At 45.7% G+C, this 20,831-nt stretch overlaps 1 protein-coding gene and 1 pseudogene across 1 annotated transcript in view; one reads left to right on the top strand and one right to left on the bottom strand.

Annotated features, from left to right (window-relative positions):
• Positions 1-20,439, bottom strand: part of LOC115106533 (katanin-interacting protein) — a 31,562-nt gene extending 11,123 nt beyond the window's left edge. Inside the window, 20 exon segments of the mRNA XM_029629362.2 lie at positions 3,152-3,329; positions 3,478-3,553; positions 3,682-3,896; positions 5,069-5,248; positions 5,251-5,880; positions 6,706-7,567; positions 8,630-8,767; positions 9,447-9,656; positions 9,871-9,967; positions 10,948-11,057; positions 11,308-11,465; positions 11,581-11,721; positions 12,034-12,289; positions 12,827-12,976; positions 13,279-13,380; positions 13,599-13,714; positions 14,117-14,286; positions 16,281-16,360; positions 19,429-19,527; positions 19,998-20,439. Coding sequence (XP_029485222.2) covers positions 3,152-3,329; positions 3,478-3,553; positions 3,682-3,896; positions 5,069-5,248; positions 5,251-5,880; positions 6,706-7,567; positions 8,630-8,767; positions 9,447-9,656; positions 9,871-9,967; positions 10,948-11,057; positions 11,308-11,465; positions 11,581-11,721; positions 12,034-12,289; positions 12,827-12,976; positions 13,279-13,380; positions 13,599-13,714; positions 14,117-14,286; positions 16,281-16,360; positions 19,429-19,440 — 3,881 coding nt within the window. The 5' untranslated portion in view covers positions 19,441-19,527; positions 19,998-20,439.
• On the top strand, positions 358-2,798 carry LOC115106287 (cyclin-dependent kinase 5 activator 1-like; annotated as a pseudogene).
• Positions 20,440-20,831: the final 392 nt, after the last annotated feature.

Genomic DNA, 20,831 nt, shown 5'->3' with positions numbered 1-20,831 from the left:
AGTTATTCAGTTTAAAACGTTAGCCACAATGGCAAACATCACACTTCATCCTTCACAGCATCGCTTCTATGACATGCCCCTTTACTGCGACGCGGACACTCCATCTCAGAACCTTGAACGGCAGCCGATGTACACAACCATAACCGCCTTGAAACCAAAGCCTACGGCTAAACAAAGTGTCTTTACATTTCAAATCAACAAAGAAACCATTTTAAGTCCTTTGGATTTTCGACTTGATAAACCTAATGTTGACCGATGCACAATGCTGTTGACTGAGTGGGAAAATGTAGCCTGGCTTTGCCATGCATTTCAAATGGCTAAAAAGTTTCCATTTCATTTTCCACAGTCACTACTGACCCTGACATAATCTGCTCAGACTGCCTCTTGGTCCAACTCATGAGAAATGTGCTGTCTTTCTCGCCCAGCTATCAGAAGGCTGACGGAGATGGGCCGGTCACGGTGGGCCACGACACGGCCGTTCAGAACTACAACAACGCCAAAGACAAGAACCTGAAGCGACACTCGCTTATCAACAAGAAGCGGAAGGAGAACAGCGTGACCCACCTCAACAACGAGAACCTGGAGAAGCCTCAGTCATGCACCAACCTGTCCACCCTTACCCAGTACCAGTGTCCCCCAGACCTCATCGAGAGCTCAGACAACGCCGCCTCGCCGGTCGAGAAGGCCCCCCTGACCATCTCCAACATGGCCCCGACATGCCCAAGAGGATGATGGTCAAAGCCTTCCCTGGCGAGCTGCTGCGCTGCCTCGGTGAGATCCTGTGCCAGCACTGCTACCGGCTCCAGAACCTGTCCCCCAACGACCCAGGGCTGTAGCATCAGAGCATGGACCGCCTCCTGCGCGACCACGGCTGGGGGAACCAGAGCACCCTCACCCCGGCGTTCAACTATACCACAAGGTGGTCTCCTCTAGAGGTCGACCGATTAATCGGAATGTCCGATTAATTAGGATAATTATGGACGCCGATTTTTGGCGATTTAATAAATTAAAAAATCTTTATTTAACTAGGCAAGTCAGTTAAGAACACATTCTTATTTTCAATGCCGGCCTAGGAACGGTGGGTTAACTGCCTTGTTCAGAGGCAGAACGACAGATTTTTACCTTGTCAGCTCAGGGATTCAATCTTGCAACCTTACGGTTAACTAGTCCAACGAGCCAAAGTAAGTTGCTAGCTAGCATTAAACTTAATCATAATCACTAGTTATAACTACACATGGTTGATGATATTACTAGTTTATCTAGCATGTCCTGCGTTGCATATAATCAATGCAACGCTGCGGGATGATTTAACAAAAGCGCATTTGCGAAAAAGGACGTCATTGCTCCAACATGTACCTAACCACAAACACCAATGCCTTTCTTAAAATCAAAAATACCCAGAAGTATATATTATTAAACCTGCATATTTAGCTAAAAGAAATCCAGGTTAGCAGGCAATATTAACCAGGTGAAATTGTGTCACTTCTCTTGCGTTCATTGCATGCAGAGTCAGGGAATATGCAACAGTTTGGGCAGCCTGGCTCATTGCGAACTAATTTGCCAGAATTTTACGTAATTATGACACAACATTGAAGGTTGTGCAATGTAACAGGAATATTTAGACTGATGGATGCCACCCGTTAGATGAAATACAGAACGGTTTCGTATTTCACTGAAAGAATAAACATCTTGTTTTCGAGATGATAGTTTCCGGATTCGACCATATTAATGACCTAAGGCTCACATTTCTGTGTGTTGTTATGTTATAATTAAGTCTATGATTTGATAGAGCAGTCTGACTGAGCGATGGTAGGCACCAGCAGGCTCATAAGCATTCATTCAAACAGCACTTTCGTGCGTTTTGCCAGCAGCTCTGCTGTTTATGACTTCAAGCCTATCAACTCCCGAGATTAGGCTGGTGTAACGATGTGATGTGAAATGGCTAGATAGTTAGCGGGGTGCGCGCTAATAGCATTTCCAACATCACTCGCTCCGAGACTTGGAGTAGTTGTTCCCCTTGCTCTGCATGGGTAACGCTGCTTCGAGGGTGGCTGTTGTCGTAGTGTTCCTGGTTCGAGCCCAGGTAGGAGCGAGGAGAGGTACGGAATCTGTACTGTTACACTGGCAATACTAAAGTGCATATAAGAACATCCAATAGTCAAAGGTATATGAAATACAAATGGTATAGAGAGAAATAGTCCTATAATTCCTATAATAACAACAACCTAAAACTTATTACCTGGGAATATTGAAGATTCATGTTAAAAGGAACCACCAGCTTTCATATGTTCTCATGTTCTGTTGTTGTAACTGTCATTATTACAAATACATTTTAAAATTCGTCCGATTAATCGGTATTGGCCTTTTTTTGGTCCTCCAATAATCGGTATCGGTATTGAAAAATCATAATCGGTCGACCTCTAGTCTCCTCTGAGGTGGGTACGGAGCACCAGCTGCAGGACATGGTGATCACCTGCCTCTACCTGACCTGCTCCTACATGGGCAACGAGATCTCCTACCCAGTGAGACCCTTCTTGGTGGAGAGCTCCAGGGACATCTTCTGGGACCACTGCCTGTCCATCATCAACCTAATGTGTGCCAACATGCTCCAGATGAACACGGACCAGCACTATTTCTTCCGACCTGAAGAGCGAGAGCCAGGAGGAGGAGAGGAGCCGCTTGCTCATCCGTCTGAACTGGTGAGGGGCCCCGGGAAGAGGGGCCAGAAGAGGGTAGGGGCCTACTCCAGCCTGGCATTTCAAAATGGAGGGAGGGGGACTGGTTGAGGGAGTAGGAAAGGGTAGAGGTGAAGTTCGATGGGATTCATAGATTATGAGAGTTTATGAGGGCCTACCAGCCACCCATGAGTGTTTTACTGACTGTCCAAGGTGTGCCTGCTTACCACGGAAGGGAGGACGACCACTGCTATATATCGAAACAAAGCTGTAATAAACATTGACATGATAGACACATAAGAGTTGGAGTCAGATGAATAAAATCCCTTGCAACGCTGTTGTCATTGACAAGTTAACTGGATCACTTTGGCGTTTCATGTCTTAAAATACATCCTCAGAGGGTACGCAGTTAGATCCATCTATATTGTCAGCGTTGCTAGGTCAGACACACACGCACACACACACACAGTACTGACTTGTCGAGGGTGCGTGTGTCCTGGCCGTACTCAGGCAGGTCGTTGAGGTCCCGTGGCGAGGCATCCAACATGGTCAGGTCCAGAGGCAGGCTGTCCCCCTCCTTCCCCACCACCTCTAACCCCGTCAGGCCCACGTAGTGGGAGTCCCCCCATGTCATACTCAACTCTATCCTAAGGCCTGGAAAGAGGGACGGTGGAGAGAGAGAAGGAGAGTCAGTGTGGAACAAGCTGAGCTAGCTATATTTTACAGACATAAAAAGACAGTCCTGTTTGTAAAATGTGTGAAATGATCGTGAATAACACTACATTTAGACGAGAGCACTCACACTTTCCATTGTACATTCCAGGGATCTGCTCCAGGGTCTCAGACTGACCAACAGTAGGGTTCAGATGGAGGTTTAACTGAAAAATGGCAGTGAATAGAAATGAGAAATGTTAGTGTTGGGCTGGAACAAAACCTGCATGCCCTGGATCAATCAAGGCATTCCACGTTTACACTGTATAGTCCAGGTCAGTCCGGTCAAACTCACAGTGAGGTCGTCCTCGGGTCTGAAGCCAGCCTGGGTGAAAGGTCTCTCCTCCCCCTCTCCGTCGGCCGTGCGGGGCCTCTGCAGCTCCTCCTCGTATCCAACCAGACCCTCGGAGCCCTTTGCCTCCCCGCAGAACGTCTCGTCGTAGCGCGACATGGCCTCCAGGATCTCATCGTCCGTGGTGAACAAGATGGTGTCCCCGAACTGGTCCAGACCTAATAAGATGAGAGCAGTGGAGGTTAAGGATAGGCATGAATAATCCCTAGTGGAGGTTAAGGATGGGCATGAATAATCCCTAGTGGAGGTTAAGGATAGGCATGAATAATCCCTAGTGGAGGTTAAGGATAGGCATGAATAATCCCTAGTGGAGGTTATGGATAGGAATGAATAATCCCTAGTGGAGGTAGAATTCAGTATGTTAGAGGCAAACAAATGACACTAAACCTATTTTGTCACAAAACAAATGCTCTAGTTCTATAATCTAAGATAATAGTTTTAATGTTCTTGTCATTCCCAGATTGCAGTTTGGTGATTTAAATTAATTGTGTGGTCATCCTCACAAGTCAAGCCAGTCCTCCATGAAAGCAATTCAGTTCACCAGGAATGGTCTAATACAGACCTTTTTTGAAGGGAATGAACTACACACAGAGGGGTCATTTCCTGGACACAGATTATGACGAATGGAAAGACAAATTTAATTGCTTTCATGGAGGACTGGCTTGAATTGTGCGAATCACCACACCACTTATTTTCATCATGAGCAAAAGCTATTTTCTACCCAAAATTGCAAAGACAATGTTGTGATCCACTTAATAAATACAAGAGACCAGCAACATTGATAAAAGGGTGTGGCAGTAGAAGAAACAGTGGCATCTAGTGGGCAAAACCTGGTATTTTAACATACATTTATGGGGGGAAATGCAAGCGACTTCCAACATATAGTTTCTCTAAACGGGGGAAAAAAAAATACCACCAAATTTACTGAGAATACATTACACAGTATGAATAAACAATACTCCAAGCCACAGCTTCATACTACTTGTCAAACATAGGGAATTTATGCTGTATACTGGATGTTGGGGTGGGCTTGGTGTGGGGTTGGGGGGTCAGTGGATGGCTTAATCATTGTTAAGAGATTTGGTCCAAATTGGACGTTGGTTACTATATTTATTGAATATTATATGAATCCTATAAATTGAAATGGCCAATGTGGGTGTGATCAATTAGTTTCTCCGAGTTCAGATGTAATGTTGCAAGAGTGCTTATCTTATCCAAAACCATTTCAGAACAATTTGAGATGGGGGGTGTCATAGCTTGCTGAAATGAAATAGAACTACCCATTTGGGTGTCATAGGAGAGAACCTGTCCCTCACTAATGCTCCCCTACCTCCAGACAGAGTCCCTGATGCTTTGGCGATCTCTCCCCTGAAGATGCACCTCCCGTCCAGCAGCATTTCAGCTTCCTTCACCCCCCTGAACGAGTGGATCCTGGACTTGTTGTAGTTCCACACTCTTATCATGGCCACCTGACACGGCCCGGCGAACTCCAAGTAGATCACGTGACTCCTCCCTGGGTGAAAGGTGCCAACCACAGGTGCATGTCGTCCTGTGTGAGGTTGACGCCATCGATCAGGTTGGTGACCACACGCGGGTCCTTTCCGTAGGCAGGCAGCACGTTAATATCAGGCGGGTCGGCGCGGATGCGGGTGGGAAGGAGGGGCTGACCGCTGGAGCTGAAGACTTCGAGACCGTTGAGGCCCACATAGTGGCGATCGCCCCACGTGGACAAGATGTTAATGACCAGACGTTGACCACGTGGGAGGACTGGAATTTCAAACTCCTCCTCGCGTTCCGGCTCTGCGGAAAGGTCATCCTCTGGGTCATCGCAGAGGCCTCCTTGAGGGGCGGGGGAGGAGAGGTGGGAGGAGTGGGGGACGGGGCTGCAGGAGGAGGCTCCTGGGCCGGAGGAGGGGATTATAGCAATAGTGGCGGCTCTGGAGGAACGCTGGAGGAACTCGTCAAAGATGTCGCCCTCGAAGCTCATGTTGGAGATGCGACCACGCTGGCACTGGTTGAACTTGGTGAGGGAGTCCCAGGACTCCATGAGGGTGTCGTCATGGTCCTGCTGGCTGCGGAGATGGGCCCGGGGGGTACGCTGCTGCCTCCGGTTGCTGCTGCCCGATACTGAACCTGGCTCCTCTGTGGAATCAACACACACACTCTCATGTTACCTCAAAGGCAGTGCAGAGTACATAATAAAAGTGTAGTTAAGAGCAATAGGGAAGAAAGCAAGGTAATTTTGGGCCCGTTTTATACATTGTAGTACTACTCTATATAATTTTGAGAGTAGGATTTATACTAATAAAGTTATGGCTCGCAATAAAAAAATCTATAATTTAATAATGGTTAACATTCCAGGAGTGTAGAAGATAAAAGTCATGGTAATGTTGATGTGATTTTCACACTGAATAGCCCAGCTCCGACAGCTGGTGTGATGCTAGTCAAAGAGTCTTTGACCCACTTCAGGGTGATATGTCCACAATAGATATTGTCAGAGCCAGCTGGCATGTGCCTTGTGTGTTTCCAGATCGGGGGGGGGGGGGGGGGGGGTGACCCATAACTAGAGGGTCTGGCTGGGAGTCTGTTGCCAGGGAGATAAAGAGAGATTATTATAGGATGTAGATTTGATGTGATGCAGCAATCTGTCTGCTCTATAATCTTATTTAGGGACAAACAAAGATATGTCTGGTCTGCCGTTGACAAGAACATTGGGAAACTAATGTCAGATCCCGAAGGTGGGGGGGGTCATTAGGGAGTTGCAAAACTAAGGCAAGTAGACAAACAGTCTCCCACTAGAGATCATTCTGTCTCTGACCTTAAGACGGTTACATGAAATCAAATGAACTGGCCTCTTTCCTGCACAGCCCAGTATGCAGAGTAGATATAAGAGCTGCAAAAGTATGGAAAGGTATGGAATGGCTCACAACAGGTACGAGCACATAGCACACACACTGGGTTAACTACCTGTGGACAGTCCAATGGCTCCATGCTGGTGCTCCACTGCTGGTTTGCTGCTGGTACTACTAGTGTTATTGTGCCTGGCTGCGCTCCTACGTCCACTAACAGGCTGGTCCTGGCGCTGCTGGTCACTCAGCTCCTCCAGCAGGTCACCTCCCAGGTCCAGAGAGTCTGCACTCCCCTGGCCCCCGTTCACCGTCCTCTCCAACCCCTGACACACCCTCCCCGGGTTACAGCCCAGCTCCGGGAGCACCGAGGTGGAGGAGGATTGGGGGAGGGGAGGTTTGGACTCCACAGATTGCTGGGGAACTAGCCAGAGGGGCCTCTCCCTCCCAGCCTCGCAGCCCTCGGGGGCGCTCCGGGCCAGGGGCTGTAGCCACTGGGGAGTCCTGGAGGAGGAAGGCTGGGTGGTGACTGTGGGCTCTGTGGGTTGACCCGACTGCTCCAGCTGCTGTTTCAGAGGGGGGTGGGGGAGGTCCAGTTCCAGTGGGTCCACGTCAAAGGAGTTCTTCTGTAGGGGACGGTGTGTAGGCGCGGGGGCGACGGGGTTGTGCGTTTTATCCTGCAAGTCTATTCTGACCTGGGCTAGCCCCTCAGCGAGAGAGAGTCCGTGGTTGGGGTCACGATGGTGCCCTCCGTTGTTCCCCTCCACGCTCCTGTCACAATGGCGCTGTGGGCTGGCGCCACAGAGACCGTGTCCGGATGCCATGGGGCTGGGAGAGAAAGATTCTGGAACGTGGAGTGCCTGGAGGGCAATGCTGGTGCTGTAGTCGAAAACCTGGTTGCCACAGCCCTTGTCCAGCTCGCCTTCGAACACCAGCGTGCTGTTGAGGTAAAGATTCACATGCCGGGCGCCAATGTCCAGGTCCTGAAAAAGAACAGTACGGCTATTTCAGGCTCTACGCAGGGCAATATTAAGTTAATGCATTGACATTGGTAGACCATGTCAGAAAATAAACATTAAAACGAACTCCAAGTCAAATACATTTGCATTTTAAAAAAATGCAGAGGTGAAAAGGGAAATGTCAAAGAGCTAGAATATTCAAGTTACCATGACATCGCTAGATCAACATTGAAACTGAATGTGATACCGTACTTTTAACCAAGGAGCTTCCTAGTTGTAGGCCCCAATCTTCATACATACCTGGGAGAAATGAAGCTAACCTTGCAGACATAGTCAACTGTAAAGCTAACCGTAAGTAGCCTCCGTACCAACACACAGACAGACATAGTGGATGGCTAAAACCAGACTCCAATCTCCTCAATCCCTGCTCATTAAATCAGTGCATCTCCACTTACTGGATCACACTGCTCCTTACCTCGCAGCTTAAAACACACCACCAGTACCCTAACAACGGACTCAATGAACAGAGACGCTGTTAATATCAACCCATAACATCCATCGTTCCAGACAGAGCGCTGGTTGCCTGGGCTTTGTGCCCCGTCAGTCCCGTTTGTGACAGCAGCAGGGTGGGAGGCAGAAGCAGTAACCCGGGAGTCCCTTCACTAATCCCCCAGGGTTAATCTCTCACTGTTCCACATATGGACTGACTGGCAGCTCACGCAGCCACCGGTTAAACACAACTTCCCTCCCTCCTAAAGCCTGCTGCCAATATGGTGGTCACCCTCTAGAATGACTGGGGCTGGCTGAAGCAAGCTGGATTTATGAGCAACTGTTAACAAATGATGGAGTGCATTTTGGTAATTCTCAGAAGCTGCATATGTAAGGGTTGCACACACAGTACGTGCTAACAACTTAAGTACCATTTCTATCAGATTCCATTCGAATCGTCACTTAACGCAACCCTTTTAACTAGAACTGGCAACCTACCGGCAACCTCTATCGCAAAGGCTCGGGCCAAAAGTAGTGCACGACATAAGGAGAAATAGGGTGTCATTTCATACTCAACCTGTCAGTCTGGTCTCTTACATTGATGCTCTTGTTGTAGTTCCAGATCTTGATCCGGGATATCTGAAAGTCCGGAGAGCGCTCCGTGTTCCTGATGATGAAGTAGAGCTGGACCGGAGGATGGAAAGGACAGGTCCACATATGACGCTCCTTCGTGGTCTGGCGGTCAAAACAACATGGAGAGAAAATCAGTCCGTTTAAGTCAGAAAATAGATGAATATATTCCCTTTAAATGACCAGAGATCCAATATAATCCGGCAACACTTTGAAGACCCTCTTCCCAAAGTATAATTCAGAGTCCCAAGCCACGATAGTCCGGCGGCCCATTGTGACATAGCTATTTCTTTTTTATTTTATTTAACCTTGTTTGTAGCTACTGAGACCGCGCACCTCCCCAAGATTCCCAACCAACGTGGCTCCTCGTACGTGTCTTCTATTCATTTGAACGGGGTCACGGTTGGAGAAATAGCTTGAGCCGCACTGAGAGTTCGGAAAGCATGAAAGGCAACGGTCCAATATTCTAGAACATCTCCGTGTGGACATACACATTTTGGACTATGATCAGCGCTTAAATGGGTATAAAGCGTATTTATTGCACCAATGCAAAATGCTTTGTCATGCACGACATAGGCTAATAACAGCTCATAAAGCTGTCTCATGATTCCTTATGTGTTCTAATGCCTTTATAGTGGATTACGAAGAGGGTATCTACTTATAGGAAGTGTCACCAAAAATCCCTCTAAAATGATGCATGAATAGTAAATGCAATGCACCAAAACCTTTCCAAATAGTTCCAATTAGTGTTATCAGAAAGGCTTGGGGGCAGAGCTCAACTCACCTTAGGTTTCCCGTTGACCAGTGCTCCAAGGTTCCCAGGGTAGTCGGCGTTCCGGATGTCCAGGTCGTGTGGCGACACGTACAGCTTCCTGTTCCCTGGGCCGAAGAACTGCATCTCCGTCAGCCCCACCTGGCCCCTGTTCCCCCAGTTACTCAGGATCTCCATGGTGACGTATACGGTGGGCGGTGCCTCGGCCGAGACGCGCCTCTTCTGCCACCATGACAACAACAGAACTTCACGAGTCGAGTCAAGCCGTCACTTCATACAGTGTATTCTTAGCATCATAAAAAATATAATTAGAATGCTGGTAGATCTCTCTTTGTGTGTGTGTCTCTTTCGCTCTATGTTTAGCCTCACTGTTTGTCTCACCTAGCTGTTTTACGCTTAGTCATTCCTAGCCCTGGTATTTGATGGAGTGACTCACCGGTGGTTTGCTATTGTTGGTCTTCACTGTCTGAGGGCTGTCAAAGTTTGTGCCTGCCTCCAGTTTCTCCAACGCCTTCAGTAGTCTCTGCTGTTGCCTGGAAGAAAATGATTAGTCATCAATTGTATTGTGTCTTTCACCACATCAATAGTCTTTGACCTTGCTCTTGGTGATCATCTACGGAAATGTACGCACGGTCACTGACCGTTATTGAAGACTCCCTACGGCTTGGTTGACTAAACCCGCTTCAAGGTCAGAGAGGTTAGGTTACCACCGACACGTTTTGGATTGTTAGAGAGCCTCGGTCAGGAAGGTATACAGTTACTGGTGCTCTTGCGTCGGCCATCCAGGACGTACTGCATTACCACACGTTTTCTGTTACTGTACTGCAGAGTCTGTACATGGCGTTCTCATCCCAGCAAGGGAAAGGACATAGTACACAGGCAAGAGGGAGTTAGCGATGCCAGTGTCATTCTAAACGGTCACCGGACAAGACTCTATTTGGCCACATCCCGATACCCATACCTCATAGATGGTTTCTTTCTCTGTAGTATGATAGTGTGGACACTATTGGAACATAGCCATTCAATGTTTTTTTCCCTTTGTGATAGTCAAGGGATTAGTATCAACCCAGATATGGACCGCGAGCCCATTCAATGCGGCCTGCGGGTGGTTTGAGTTAAAAAAAACAACATCAGTCTACATTAAAAAGGACTCAAACCAAACCGTGTAGAAATGATATTGGACTTACATTTATAGAATCTCTACCCTCTTTCCAGGTTGCTAAGAATCACCAAAACAAAAGCTGAATAGTCAGGGAGCGTTGAAAATGTAAAATAAAATGTAAAAAACAATAGATAACTATTTTTTTGCACATTTTGAGAAAATATAACATTTCCAGTGTGGCTCTCCAGACCTCGGTGAAGACCAAATGCGGCCCACGGGGAAAAATGAGTTTGACGCCCCTGGTATAGACTTCGATAGTAACTTCCCTTTTCCTCTCCATATAGTGGTTAAGGATCAACACCTAACGCTTGGTGTGCAATGACAATGGCGTGTAACGTTGCAATACACTACCTGGGACCCATGAGGGTAATTCTCTGCATGGCTCTGGTCACCCCACTTTCATCTTTGTCGTCATCATCGTCGTCACACAGCGAGCCGTTCGTCATCTGGTGTCCTCTCACCTGTGGATTTAGAATAGAGGAGCACAACGGAGTTCGACTTAAGACAGGGTGGTAGCCCAACCAGGTTCAACTAAAGGTCGAAAAGATGAGAAAATAAGAGAGATGGGGATAGGCTAGGATGTAAAACATGAATCATTACAGCAGACAGATTAGAAGAATACAACACAACCAACTAGAGGACCCAGAACAGCACTCCCCTGATTGTGCCTATAGATATAGAATTACATTCTATGGTTGTTATCTATCCTACCGGGGTGCGGCTGAAGGCCCTGGGCTCTGGGCTCTGCAGTGGGCTGTTCTCGATCTGCAGGGCCTGGAGCACCCTGCACGCCGTCTCCTCCGAGTCGCGCTCCTCTTGGGAGGCCTTCCTCGCTGCAGACAGGGGGCGCTCTACGCGACTCCTCGGCCCTGAGAGAGAGTGGGTGGGGGAAGAGAGAGAGAGAAAGAGAGAGGGGGGCGAGTCACACTCTTGAGGCCTCTTAGGTTTATGAATGACATGCATACAAGGAAGAACAGAACATACGTTGAGGATCTCTGCCATCCCTGCACTCCTTTGAAGAGGGCCTGTCCAGAGTTCTGCTCTTCACCGGCAGAGGCTTGGTGGGAACGTAGGCTTCCATGTTGTCTTTCCTCTTGGCCGACAGCGAACGCTCGATCTTACGGCCTGCAACATAATGGAAGAAACGGTCTACGAAAGGTAAAGGAATAGAGACAACCTGAAGCAAATTCCGGGCTGCATCTCAATAAAATCTCTTAACAGGCGTCTTCTACATGTCTCCTTCCCTTCAACTGCAATGACATCAAACATCTGGATGGGTAAGTGGGCATCCAACATATTGCTTTCACCTATCCTATCATTTAAGATCAGTGCAAATGAAGGGTGGGGACCAGGAAAGGAAGCCACTATAGTTGAATGTTAAGATGCATCCCTGGCTGAATAACATGAATATACTGTCATCCGTATTGCTGGGAGTACCTTTAGGAGAGGGCCCAAAGTCCAACACCATGAGCTCTGCAGGGTCGCGAAGGCAGCCTTTGGGCCCAGTTACTCGCGAATGACCCGTGTCAGCAGATGTTTTGTTGGAGGAGGAGGGAGGCAGGCCTAGCTCCTCCAGGCTCTCTGTGCTCTCCTCCCTCTCGATCTGCTCCTCCACCCACTCCTCGTCCGACTCCTCCCCCGCCGACCCCCTGCTGCTCCTCAGCACGCTCACCTCCAGGCTCCGTCGAAGCACCTGATCACCAAAAAAAACACCAAGGGTATGTTCAATTGAGTTGAAATGGAAATGAAACTGGTCTTCTTATCAGACGACCGCGGGCTTTTCCTCCCCAGTTTCAAAAATGTTTTCATCCCGTTTGGGACCAAAATGAAAACTACTCAGCTCTCACCCTCATGCCACTCCACCATGTAACCCAAACAAGGTTAACACTGAGCTATAACGCAGGTTGAAGAAACAGGGCAGTTCTACATTTTATGTTCCTATATTGATCTGAAGGGAATGTCTGCTTGACGTAAAAGGACATTTTAAAAAGTTGTAAATTAAGTCAGCACTCTGGATAGAATTCAATGATTTACTGCGACATGTACTCTGGTGAGATGGAAATGGTGAAGATGGCTGTATTTCTTGCACTTTGGTAGCTTGGATCAGTGTCTTGAATACGCTACAGTATCTTAGGGAGTGAGAAGAGGAGAAAAAGGAAAGCGAGAAGAGGGAGAGAGAGAGAGAGAAGAGGGCCACTGAGGAGGGAGAGAAAAACAGTTGACCTCTCACCTTGACCTCGTCGATGTTGAGTAGGACCCGTTCGCTTTGATATTCAGGCTCCGCCTGGCTACCTTCTCGGCCATCAGCCCTGGAGCCAAACGAACGTGACACCTTACAGGAGTCTCGCGTGGGGCTACGAGGAGAACGGGGACTCGACCGCTGGAGAGGCACAGGGTGAAGACAGAGCAGAGTGAGATGCAAATCATGCAAACTCAGACTGACTGCTGTATTTGACATATACAGATGCTGACACACACCATCGAAAAATGCTGAAGAACAGTGCACACAACACGCACACACACGGGAATTTGATATAATATATAACATTTAGTAGACGCTTTTATCCAAAGCCACTTACAGTCATGGGGTCATACATTTTACATATATTGGTCCCGGGAATTGAATGTTACAAGCGCTATGCAGCTGAGCTACAAAGGACCGTTGTTCTCTTCCTACTGTACCTCCATCTCTATACTGTCGTAGGGTTCAAAGTCTTCAGAGTACCGTCTCTCTGGAGAGATCCGCAAACAGGGTCCTTGTTCTGTTCGAATATTGACCGACTTCTGCACAGACGAAAATAGAACACTATTCAAAACACATATACAAATGGAATAGAAGTGTGACAACCCATGTCTGTGATCGTTGATTCGTTCACTAAATCTATTCAACCACAACAGGGTTGTTGGCGTCATCCATTAGACGTGGAATGACCAGATACTATAGAAATAGAATGACTAGACATTCTCTTTCAAAAGGTGTAGACTAACTAGAATGGCGGTACCTGAACCCATTCTCTCCTCTGCACTTCTCCCGGGGCGGTGTGGCTCCTCTTGCTGCTGTTCACCTCCAGATTGTAGGTCTCCTCCTCTGCAAGCTGCAAACCCCTTCTGGAGGCATCTGGTGATGAGTCAGAGAAAGCGAGAACACAGACACTGCACATGAGCAGTCAAGTCCACCCTCAGAGGAAGAGGAGAACCAGACACAGATGGTTCCATAACAAACAGAGGAGGGGAAAATGGCCGCTGGTTTTTACGACTGTCACTTATTATCATTTGTTCAACGGCCGTGGGCATAGGATTATACTATGCTAAATGAGGGACGGGGTTGGTGTTCAGGGATGCTACAAACATTAGCTTAGTCATAAAGTAGTAACAAACAGGGACATAATCTACAATAGCTTAACAAGGACGTAGTACTGTAGCAGCGATGGATTGTAGTCTATACTCAGTTGCTGATGGGACACTGAAATAATGTATTTTAGTTGTTGGCGGATCTATTTTAGTCCTACATGCAGCGTACCAGCCGTGTGTGTAGCTCTCAGAGCCGGCGGTGGCGAGGTGACGGACTTCTGGCAGGGTCTCTTGGTCTGCTTGCTAGCATTAGCGCCGTTCAGATAGATGGAGAAGCCCTGCTCCAGACGCTCTAGCTCGATCTCCTCGGGCTCTTTAGTTTTCAGTCTCTTTAAGATCCTATGGGTCAAAGGTCAACTCATCACTAGAAAATACACACATTTTCATATAAAAGTGGTTTATGAATCTACACTTGAAAATGAGATGAAAAAAACATGTTTTAAGTTTTCGTGGTTTTTGTATGCATGTGAGAGAGCATTATATTATATATGCAAGCAGGTCAAACGAGCGAAGCCTACTCCATGGAAACAAAATTGTCCTCACACAGTTTGCATGTCGGTATCACTCATACAATGAGGGAAAAAAGTATTTGATCCCCTGCTGATTTTGTACGTTTGTCCACTGCCAAAGAAATTATCAGTCTATAATTTTAATGGTAGGTTTATTTGAACAGTGAGAGACAGAATAACAACAAAAAAATCCAGAAAAATGCATGGCAAAAATGTTATAAATTGATTTGCATTTTAATAAGGGAAATAAGTATTTGACCCCTCTGCAAAACATGACTTAGTACTTGGTGGCAAAACCCTGGTTGGCAAGCAGAGGTCAGACGTTTCTTGTAGTTGGCCACCAGGTTTGCACACATCTCAGGAGGGATTTTATCCCACTCCTCTTTGCAGATCTTCTCCAAGTCATTAAGGTTTCGAGGCTGACGTTTGGCAACTCGAACCTTCAGCTCCCTCAACAGATTTTCTATGGGATTAAGGCCTGGAGACTGGCTAGGCCACTCCAGGACCTTAATGTGCTTCTTCTTGAGCCACTCCTTTGTTGCCTTGGCCGTGTGTTTTGGGTCATTGTCATACTGGAATACCCATCCACGACCCATTGTCAATGCCCTGGCTGAGGGAAGGAGGTTCTCACCCAAGATTTGACGGTACATGGCCCAGTCCATCGTTCCTTTGATGTGGTGAAGTTGTCCGGTCCCCTAAGCAGAAAAACACCCCCAAAGCATAATGTTTCCACCATGTTTGACGGTGGGGATGGTGTTCTTGGGGTCATAGGCAGCATTCCTCCTCCTCCAAACAAAGCGAGTTGAGTTGATGCCAAAGAGCTCCATTTTGGTCTCATCTGACCACAACACTTTCACCCAGTTATCCTCTGAATCATTCAGATGTTCATTGGCAAACTTCAGACGGGCATGTATATGTGCTTTCTTGAGCAGGGGGACCTTGTGGGCGCTGCAGGATTTCAGTCCTTCACGGCGTAGTGTGTTACCAATTGTTTTCTTGGTGACTATGGTCCCAGCTGCCTTGAGATCATTGACAGGATCCTCCAGTGTAGTTCTGGACAAATTCCTCACCGTTCTCATGATCATTGCAACTCCACGAGGTGAGATCTTGCATGGAGCCCCAGGCCGAGGGAGATTGACAGTTCTTTTGTTTCTTCCATTTGCGAATAACCGCACCAACTGTTGTTACCTTCTCACCAAGCTGCTTGGCGATGGTTTTGTAGCTCATTCCAGCCTTGTGTAGGTCTACAATCTTGTCCCTGACATCCTTGGAGAGCTCTTTGGTCTTGGCCATGGTGGAGAGTTTTGAATCTGATTGATTGATTGCTTCTGTGGACAGGTGTCTTTTATACAGGTAACAATCTGAGATTAGGAGCTCTCCCTTTAAGAGTGTGCTCCTAATCTCAGTTTGTTACCTGTATAAAAGACACCTGGGAGCCAGAAATCTTTCTGATTGAGAGGGGGTCAAATACATATTTCCCTCATTAAAATGCTAATCAATGTATAACATTTTTGACATGGGTTTTTCTGGATCTTTTTTGTTGTTATTCTGTCTCTGACTGTTCAAATAAACCTACCATTAAAATTATAGACAGATAATTTCTTTGTCAGTTGGCAAACGTACAGAATCAGCAGGGGATCAAATACTGCCCCCCCCCCCCCCCTCACTGTACATCATTGGTGTCATTCAATCTCTCAGCACGAGGAAGCAACCAAAGTCAACCCTATGTGTGTGAGTATAAGCCTATTGACAGTCAGCTACTGTGTCCTCTCAGCGTAACCGGAGCTGCCTCTCCCAAAGGCCCGTGTCTGCCTCACAGTTCACCTGTTTTTGTGCTGAAGGGCGATTAAATATTCATCCAGTATCTCTTCAGCAGCCAAGCCTCCCTGACACCTCTGGTTCTCCTTCACAGATAGGTAGACAACAACAGGAAGCAGTGTCAGACAGAGAAGCCATGCGAACACGTACAGTATCACAATACACTAGGGTCATGCTGCAGTGATTAATTTTGAGAAGAGGTGCAGAGTCTTGAAACAAGCTGAATCATTAACCCTGTTTATTGTCATAGCCTAGGTGACCGGCCTTCAAATTGAGTAAATACGACCCCGGGTTGAGATGACACGTTGAAATCTTGACAAATAGTGTGGGCGTAATCTTTTGTTATCGATATGGAAACCCACAAATTCTTATTTCGGTTAAAAGTCCATACAAATGACTTTATTTATACTCATCATTTGCATGGAGTTAATTAATAAGAGACAGGCCCTAAATTCATTTGGTTTATTGTAAGACTCATGCGTTACACAAGAAACACTAAAATACTGCAATCCGTTTACCTACCATAGACAAAACAATGAAAGACAGAAAGGATGTTCTGGTAGCAAATGTAGTGTGAACTCTATAGTCATGCGCTCAGTCTACTGAAGTTGAAACGTGATGAGAAAAACAAAAACAGATAGTGTCAAAGGATAAGATAACCATTTTGAATGGGAGTATGTTTAGCATCAGACTGCATCTTTGAAATGAAGATAATGGATAGGCTATGAGGATTGTATTCTGGTTTGAGTATTGACAATAGCAAGACATAGCAAATTCACAGGCTCGTGCAGGTAGTGAAAGGGCGATTCCACACCAGCGTAGGCAGAAAATATTTTGGGCTATTTTAGATTGTTCTGTCAACTTCATTGCGGGGGGTGTTTGAAATGCTTTTTATGTTTGTCTCACAAACCATTTTGTGCCCATTTTAGACCTATACATGCCTCTTGTAAGACCTTGTGATCCCTGAACTGTACATGATACAGACAACCTCGTGGTCTCATTATACCCCTTATAGTGTGTTCTCAAATATGGAGAATGTCTAGATTCTACATTTTCACATGAATTTATTCAACATTATAAACATTAATACAAATATTACCCTCAAAAGTACCGTTTTGGATTTTGAGAATTTAAAGAATTTTTTTGGAACAATATACCCTAAGAGAACATCACATTTCCAGAGTGGGCTCTGCTCATTCTGAGGTTTTGATCAATTTGATGAGCACCATCAACACACTGAATGGGAAAGTTGATTAAAAAGAACTCTGCTGGTGATTTGCAATTCTAAAGGAGGGCTGTGACTGGTTAATTTTTGGGGGGGATTTATTTTACTAGGCAAATCAGATTTTCAGATTTTCAAATTCTTATTTTCAATGCCTGGGAACAGTGTCGTTGGTCAGGGGCAGAACGACAGATTTTTACCTTGTCAGCTCGGGGATTCGATCTTGCAACCTTCCGGTTACTAGTCCACCACTCTAACCACAGGCTACCTGCTGCCTTAGGTGAATGACCTATTAAAATGACCAGAGAGCCCACTCTGGAAATTTGACGTGTTTGAAGAGTAGCCTATATTGTTCTTAAGAATATGTCTAAAAATATGAAAAATCTAAAGGGGCACTTCTAAGATACATTATTCATATTTTTTATGTTGAATAAATTAATGTAATTTTTTCCCCTTTCAGAATCTATACTCCATATTTGAGAGCATACACTAAGGAGTATAACAACACCAATATGTTGTCTGTATCGTGTATGGTTCACAGATTTGTGATACAAAATGTCAAAAGCATGTCGAACGCACTTCCTTCCAATGAAGTGTTGATGTAAGAATTGCCAGAACAATCAGAGATACCAAACATATTTTCGGCCTATGCTGGCATGGAATCACCCGAAAAGGGGATGAAATCACTAGCTCTCTTACATAAGTCTAGCAGCCAACTAGGCTTCATCTGCAGGAGCACTGGAGGAAGAGGGGGAAAGGTGAAGGAAGAAAAGAGAACAGCAGAATAGATGCACTATATGACGAGAACCAGAATCTGGTCTTGCAGGAGATGTTGATGTGGCGAATCTCCTTTAAACCCAGGAAGCAGCAGCCATTCACCAGCTTTTCAAGCTTAACAATGTCAAAATAAGTTTGTTACTGACCAAATATGGTGTTTCGATTAGCAACTATCCTAATTTACTGCCGTCACGGATGGTACGTACTTCCATAAAAGGTCAAAGTAAAAAGTTACATGCAACCGAAATAGAAAGCTTCTTCGACACCTCCAATGTATTGGTTAAGATGTTGTAGCAATCCGAGATCCTTGGGTTGTGAGTGATTGGAGGTGCTGAAAAAGGTATTCTTTCGGTTGCTTGTTCATTTTTATTTAAACCTTTTTTGGAACTACATGCCCGCTGTGGTGGCAACACATGACTATAGTTGGTAATCAAAACTCCACATTTGGTGAGTAATGAATGCATTTGAACATTAATAAGCTTGAAAAGCTAGTGAATGGCATATTGAATAGCTGCTTCCTGGGCTTAAAAGGAGATTCACCATAAAGCCAGATTCTGGTTCATATATGACTATGCAGGTGCAATACAGGTGCAATACTGACTTTGGCAAGTGACCATGTAGGCAATCTATTGAAAAGAGGGTTATTCGCACACCTTATGTAATTCCAGATCCATATAATACTTAAAAAAAAAAGAAATTCCAGCAGACTGGCATCCTTGTATGCACCAAACATCGAATAAATTAATATCCATAAACCACATTATGGAACGAGCATAGGCTACAAGAATGTACCCCGCCCAAATAATGGGGATCATAATAAAATACCCAAAATACTAAATGTGCTCGAGTTTCTTGTCACAACGTAGGTAATCAAATCATAAACAAAGAATGTGGTAAAGAGGCACAGACATGACATTAACAAATCTAAAAACGTTTTATTCATTATTTTAATATTTGTCAGGATATGCATCTCCTTTACCAAGGCTCCCTCTGCCCCTGACCAATATCCCCCACCTTAGAGGTGGGGAGTAGGCACATAAATCAGGCTTCATGGCAGTGAGACGCAAAGCCATCCCTTTTTGTAGTGAACGTCTATCCACATGACCTCAGCTACTGTTCTCCAATTGTTTCAATATAAAATAAAACGGAACTCACCACTTTATCCATTGTGGGATCACAGACACTGGTTTTCACATAGCCCTAATTCCACATTTTGAGAGGATGTCAACCCACGATGATTTTCTAAATTCAACTCTGTAGCAAGGAAATAGAAATTAACCGAGATTATGACCTTTATATGAGGACCGTCCGACAGCAATGTTGCCGCACCCGAAATATATATATTTTTCTCCCGCATAAGCAAAAACTGCACGCCGCTGCTAAAATTCTGGCCCTAGCTACATTCTTGGTCATTGTTACAACGGCAGTTTTTTTGCATTTCACATACATTTCAACAATGCACTCCACATGTTGAAGTTAGCTCACTCGGTGAATTAAGAAACATAGCTAGCTAGATAATCAGCTTTATTTGTGCAGGCTATGCAGCTAGCAAGTCGGCGCTAGCTAACGTTAGCTGATGTTGCTGGCTGCAGGAATAAACTGTGGCTAAACTAGCCAGCTAAGCTAACGAATGACTAGGCTAAGGAAGTTTACCACTCATCATTTTTATCAACTTCCTGTTTTTAAGACAATATACACTTTGGTTAAATGTTTTAAATACTCACAATCCAGAAATATTTACACGGGTATTTTAATGCAGTTTCTCGATATCAGATGAAGTTTCCGATTCTCATGTGTCCAGTGTTGTTGATAACAGTGGATGCTGGTTACCAGGAGAAACATCCACCAATAGCGAAAGCCCCTGTGTTGGACACACCCCCTGAGGAGGAGGACCATGTTTTGTGTACACTGCCTGCCTACAGCAAATACACTACAGCAGAGCGAGAAATACTGTACTTTGCCCAGCAACCCCTACTAACCACAATAGATTATACTCTATTATGGCCATATCAGAGCTACAATTTTTGCAATTTTCTCAAACTTCACCAGGGTATCAATAAAAAAAGTTAGATTTCTAAAGAAAAACATTTTGTTTGAAAAGTAGAAACCAGGGCAAGGAGCAAGGGACATTAGAAAACAGCAGGTTTGTCCTATCAGATGCCTGAGTCGTGTTCAAATGTCCTCAAAAGCCAAACTGCAAACCCTCCATCAGAACAGGACAATGACACCACCAAAACAAAATGAAACTCCCCATATGTATTTCGTGGTCCACTGTCAAAAGTTGGAACATGGTTTTATTCATTATAAATCAATGCATTTTATATAAAAAGGGCAAAGGAAAACATAAACCTCACAAGGGCACCCCCTGACCACACTGGACTCAGTTGCAGACACTCAATGAGCCATGCACCTGGTTAACAATGATCCACTGTCACCAAAAGGCCTGGGCTCTGTTTCATTATAATTCAACAGTTGTGAATGGTCTAGAAGCTGCAGGCATGAATGAGAGCATTACAAGCATGGTGACTAGGAGGGCCATTGTGTTTTGTGCACTTAAC

Source organism: Oncorhynchus nerka, linkage group LG23 (assembly GCF_034236695.1).
Source record: "Oncorhynchus nerka isolate Pitt River linkage group LG23, Oner_Uvic_2.0, whole genome shotgun sequence".
Lineage (NCBI taxonomy): Eukaryota > Metazoa > Chordata > Actinopteri > Salmoniformes > Salmonidae > Oncorhynchus > Oncorhynchus nerka.
Note: the sequence above shows the minus strand (reverse complement) of the source record. Positions and strands in the feature narration are given on the sequence as shown.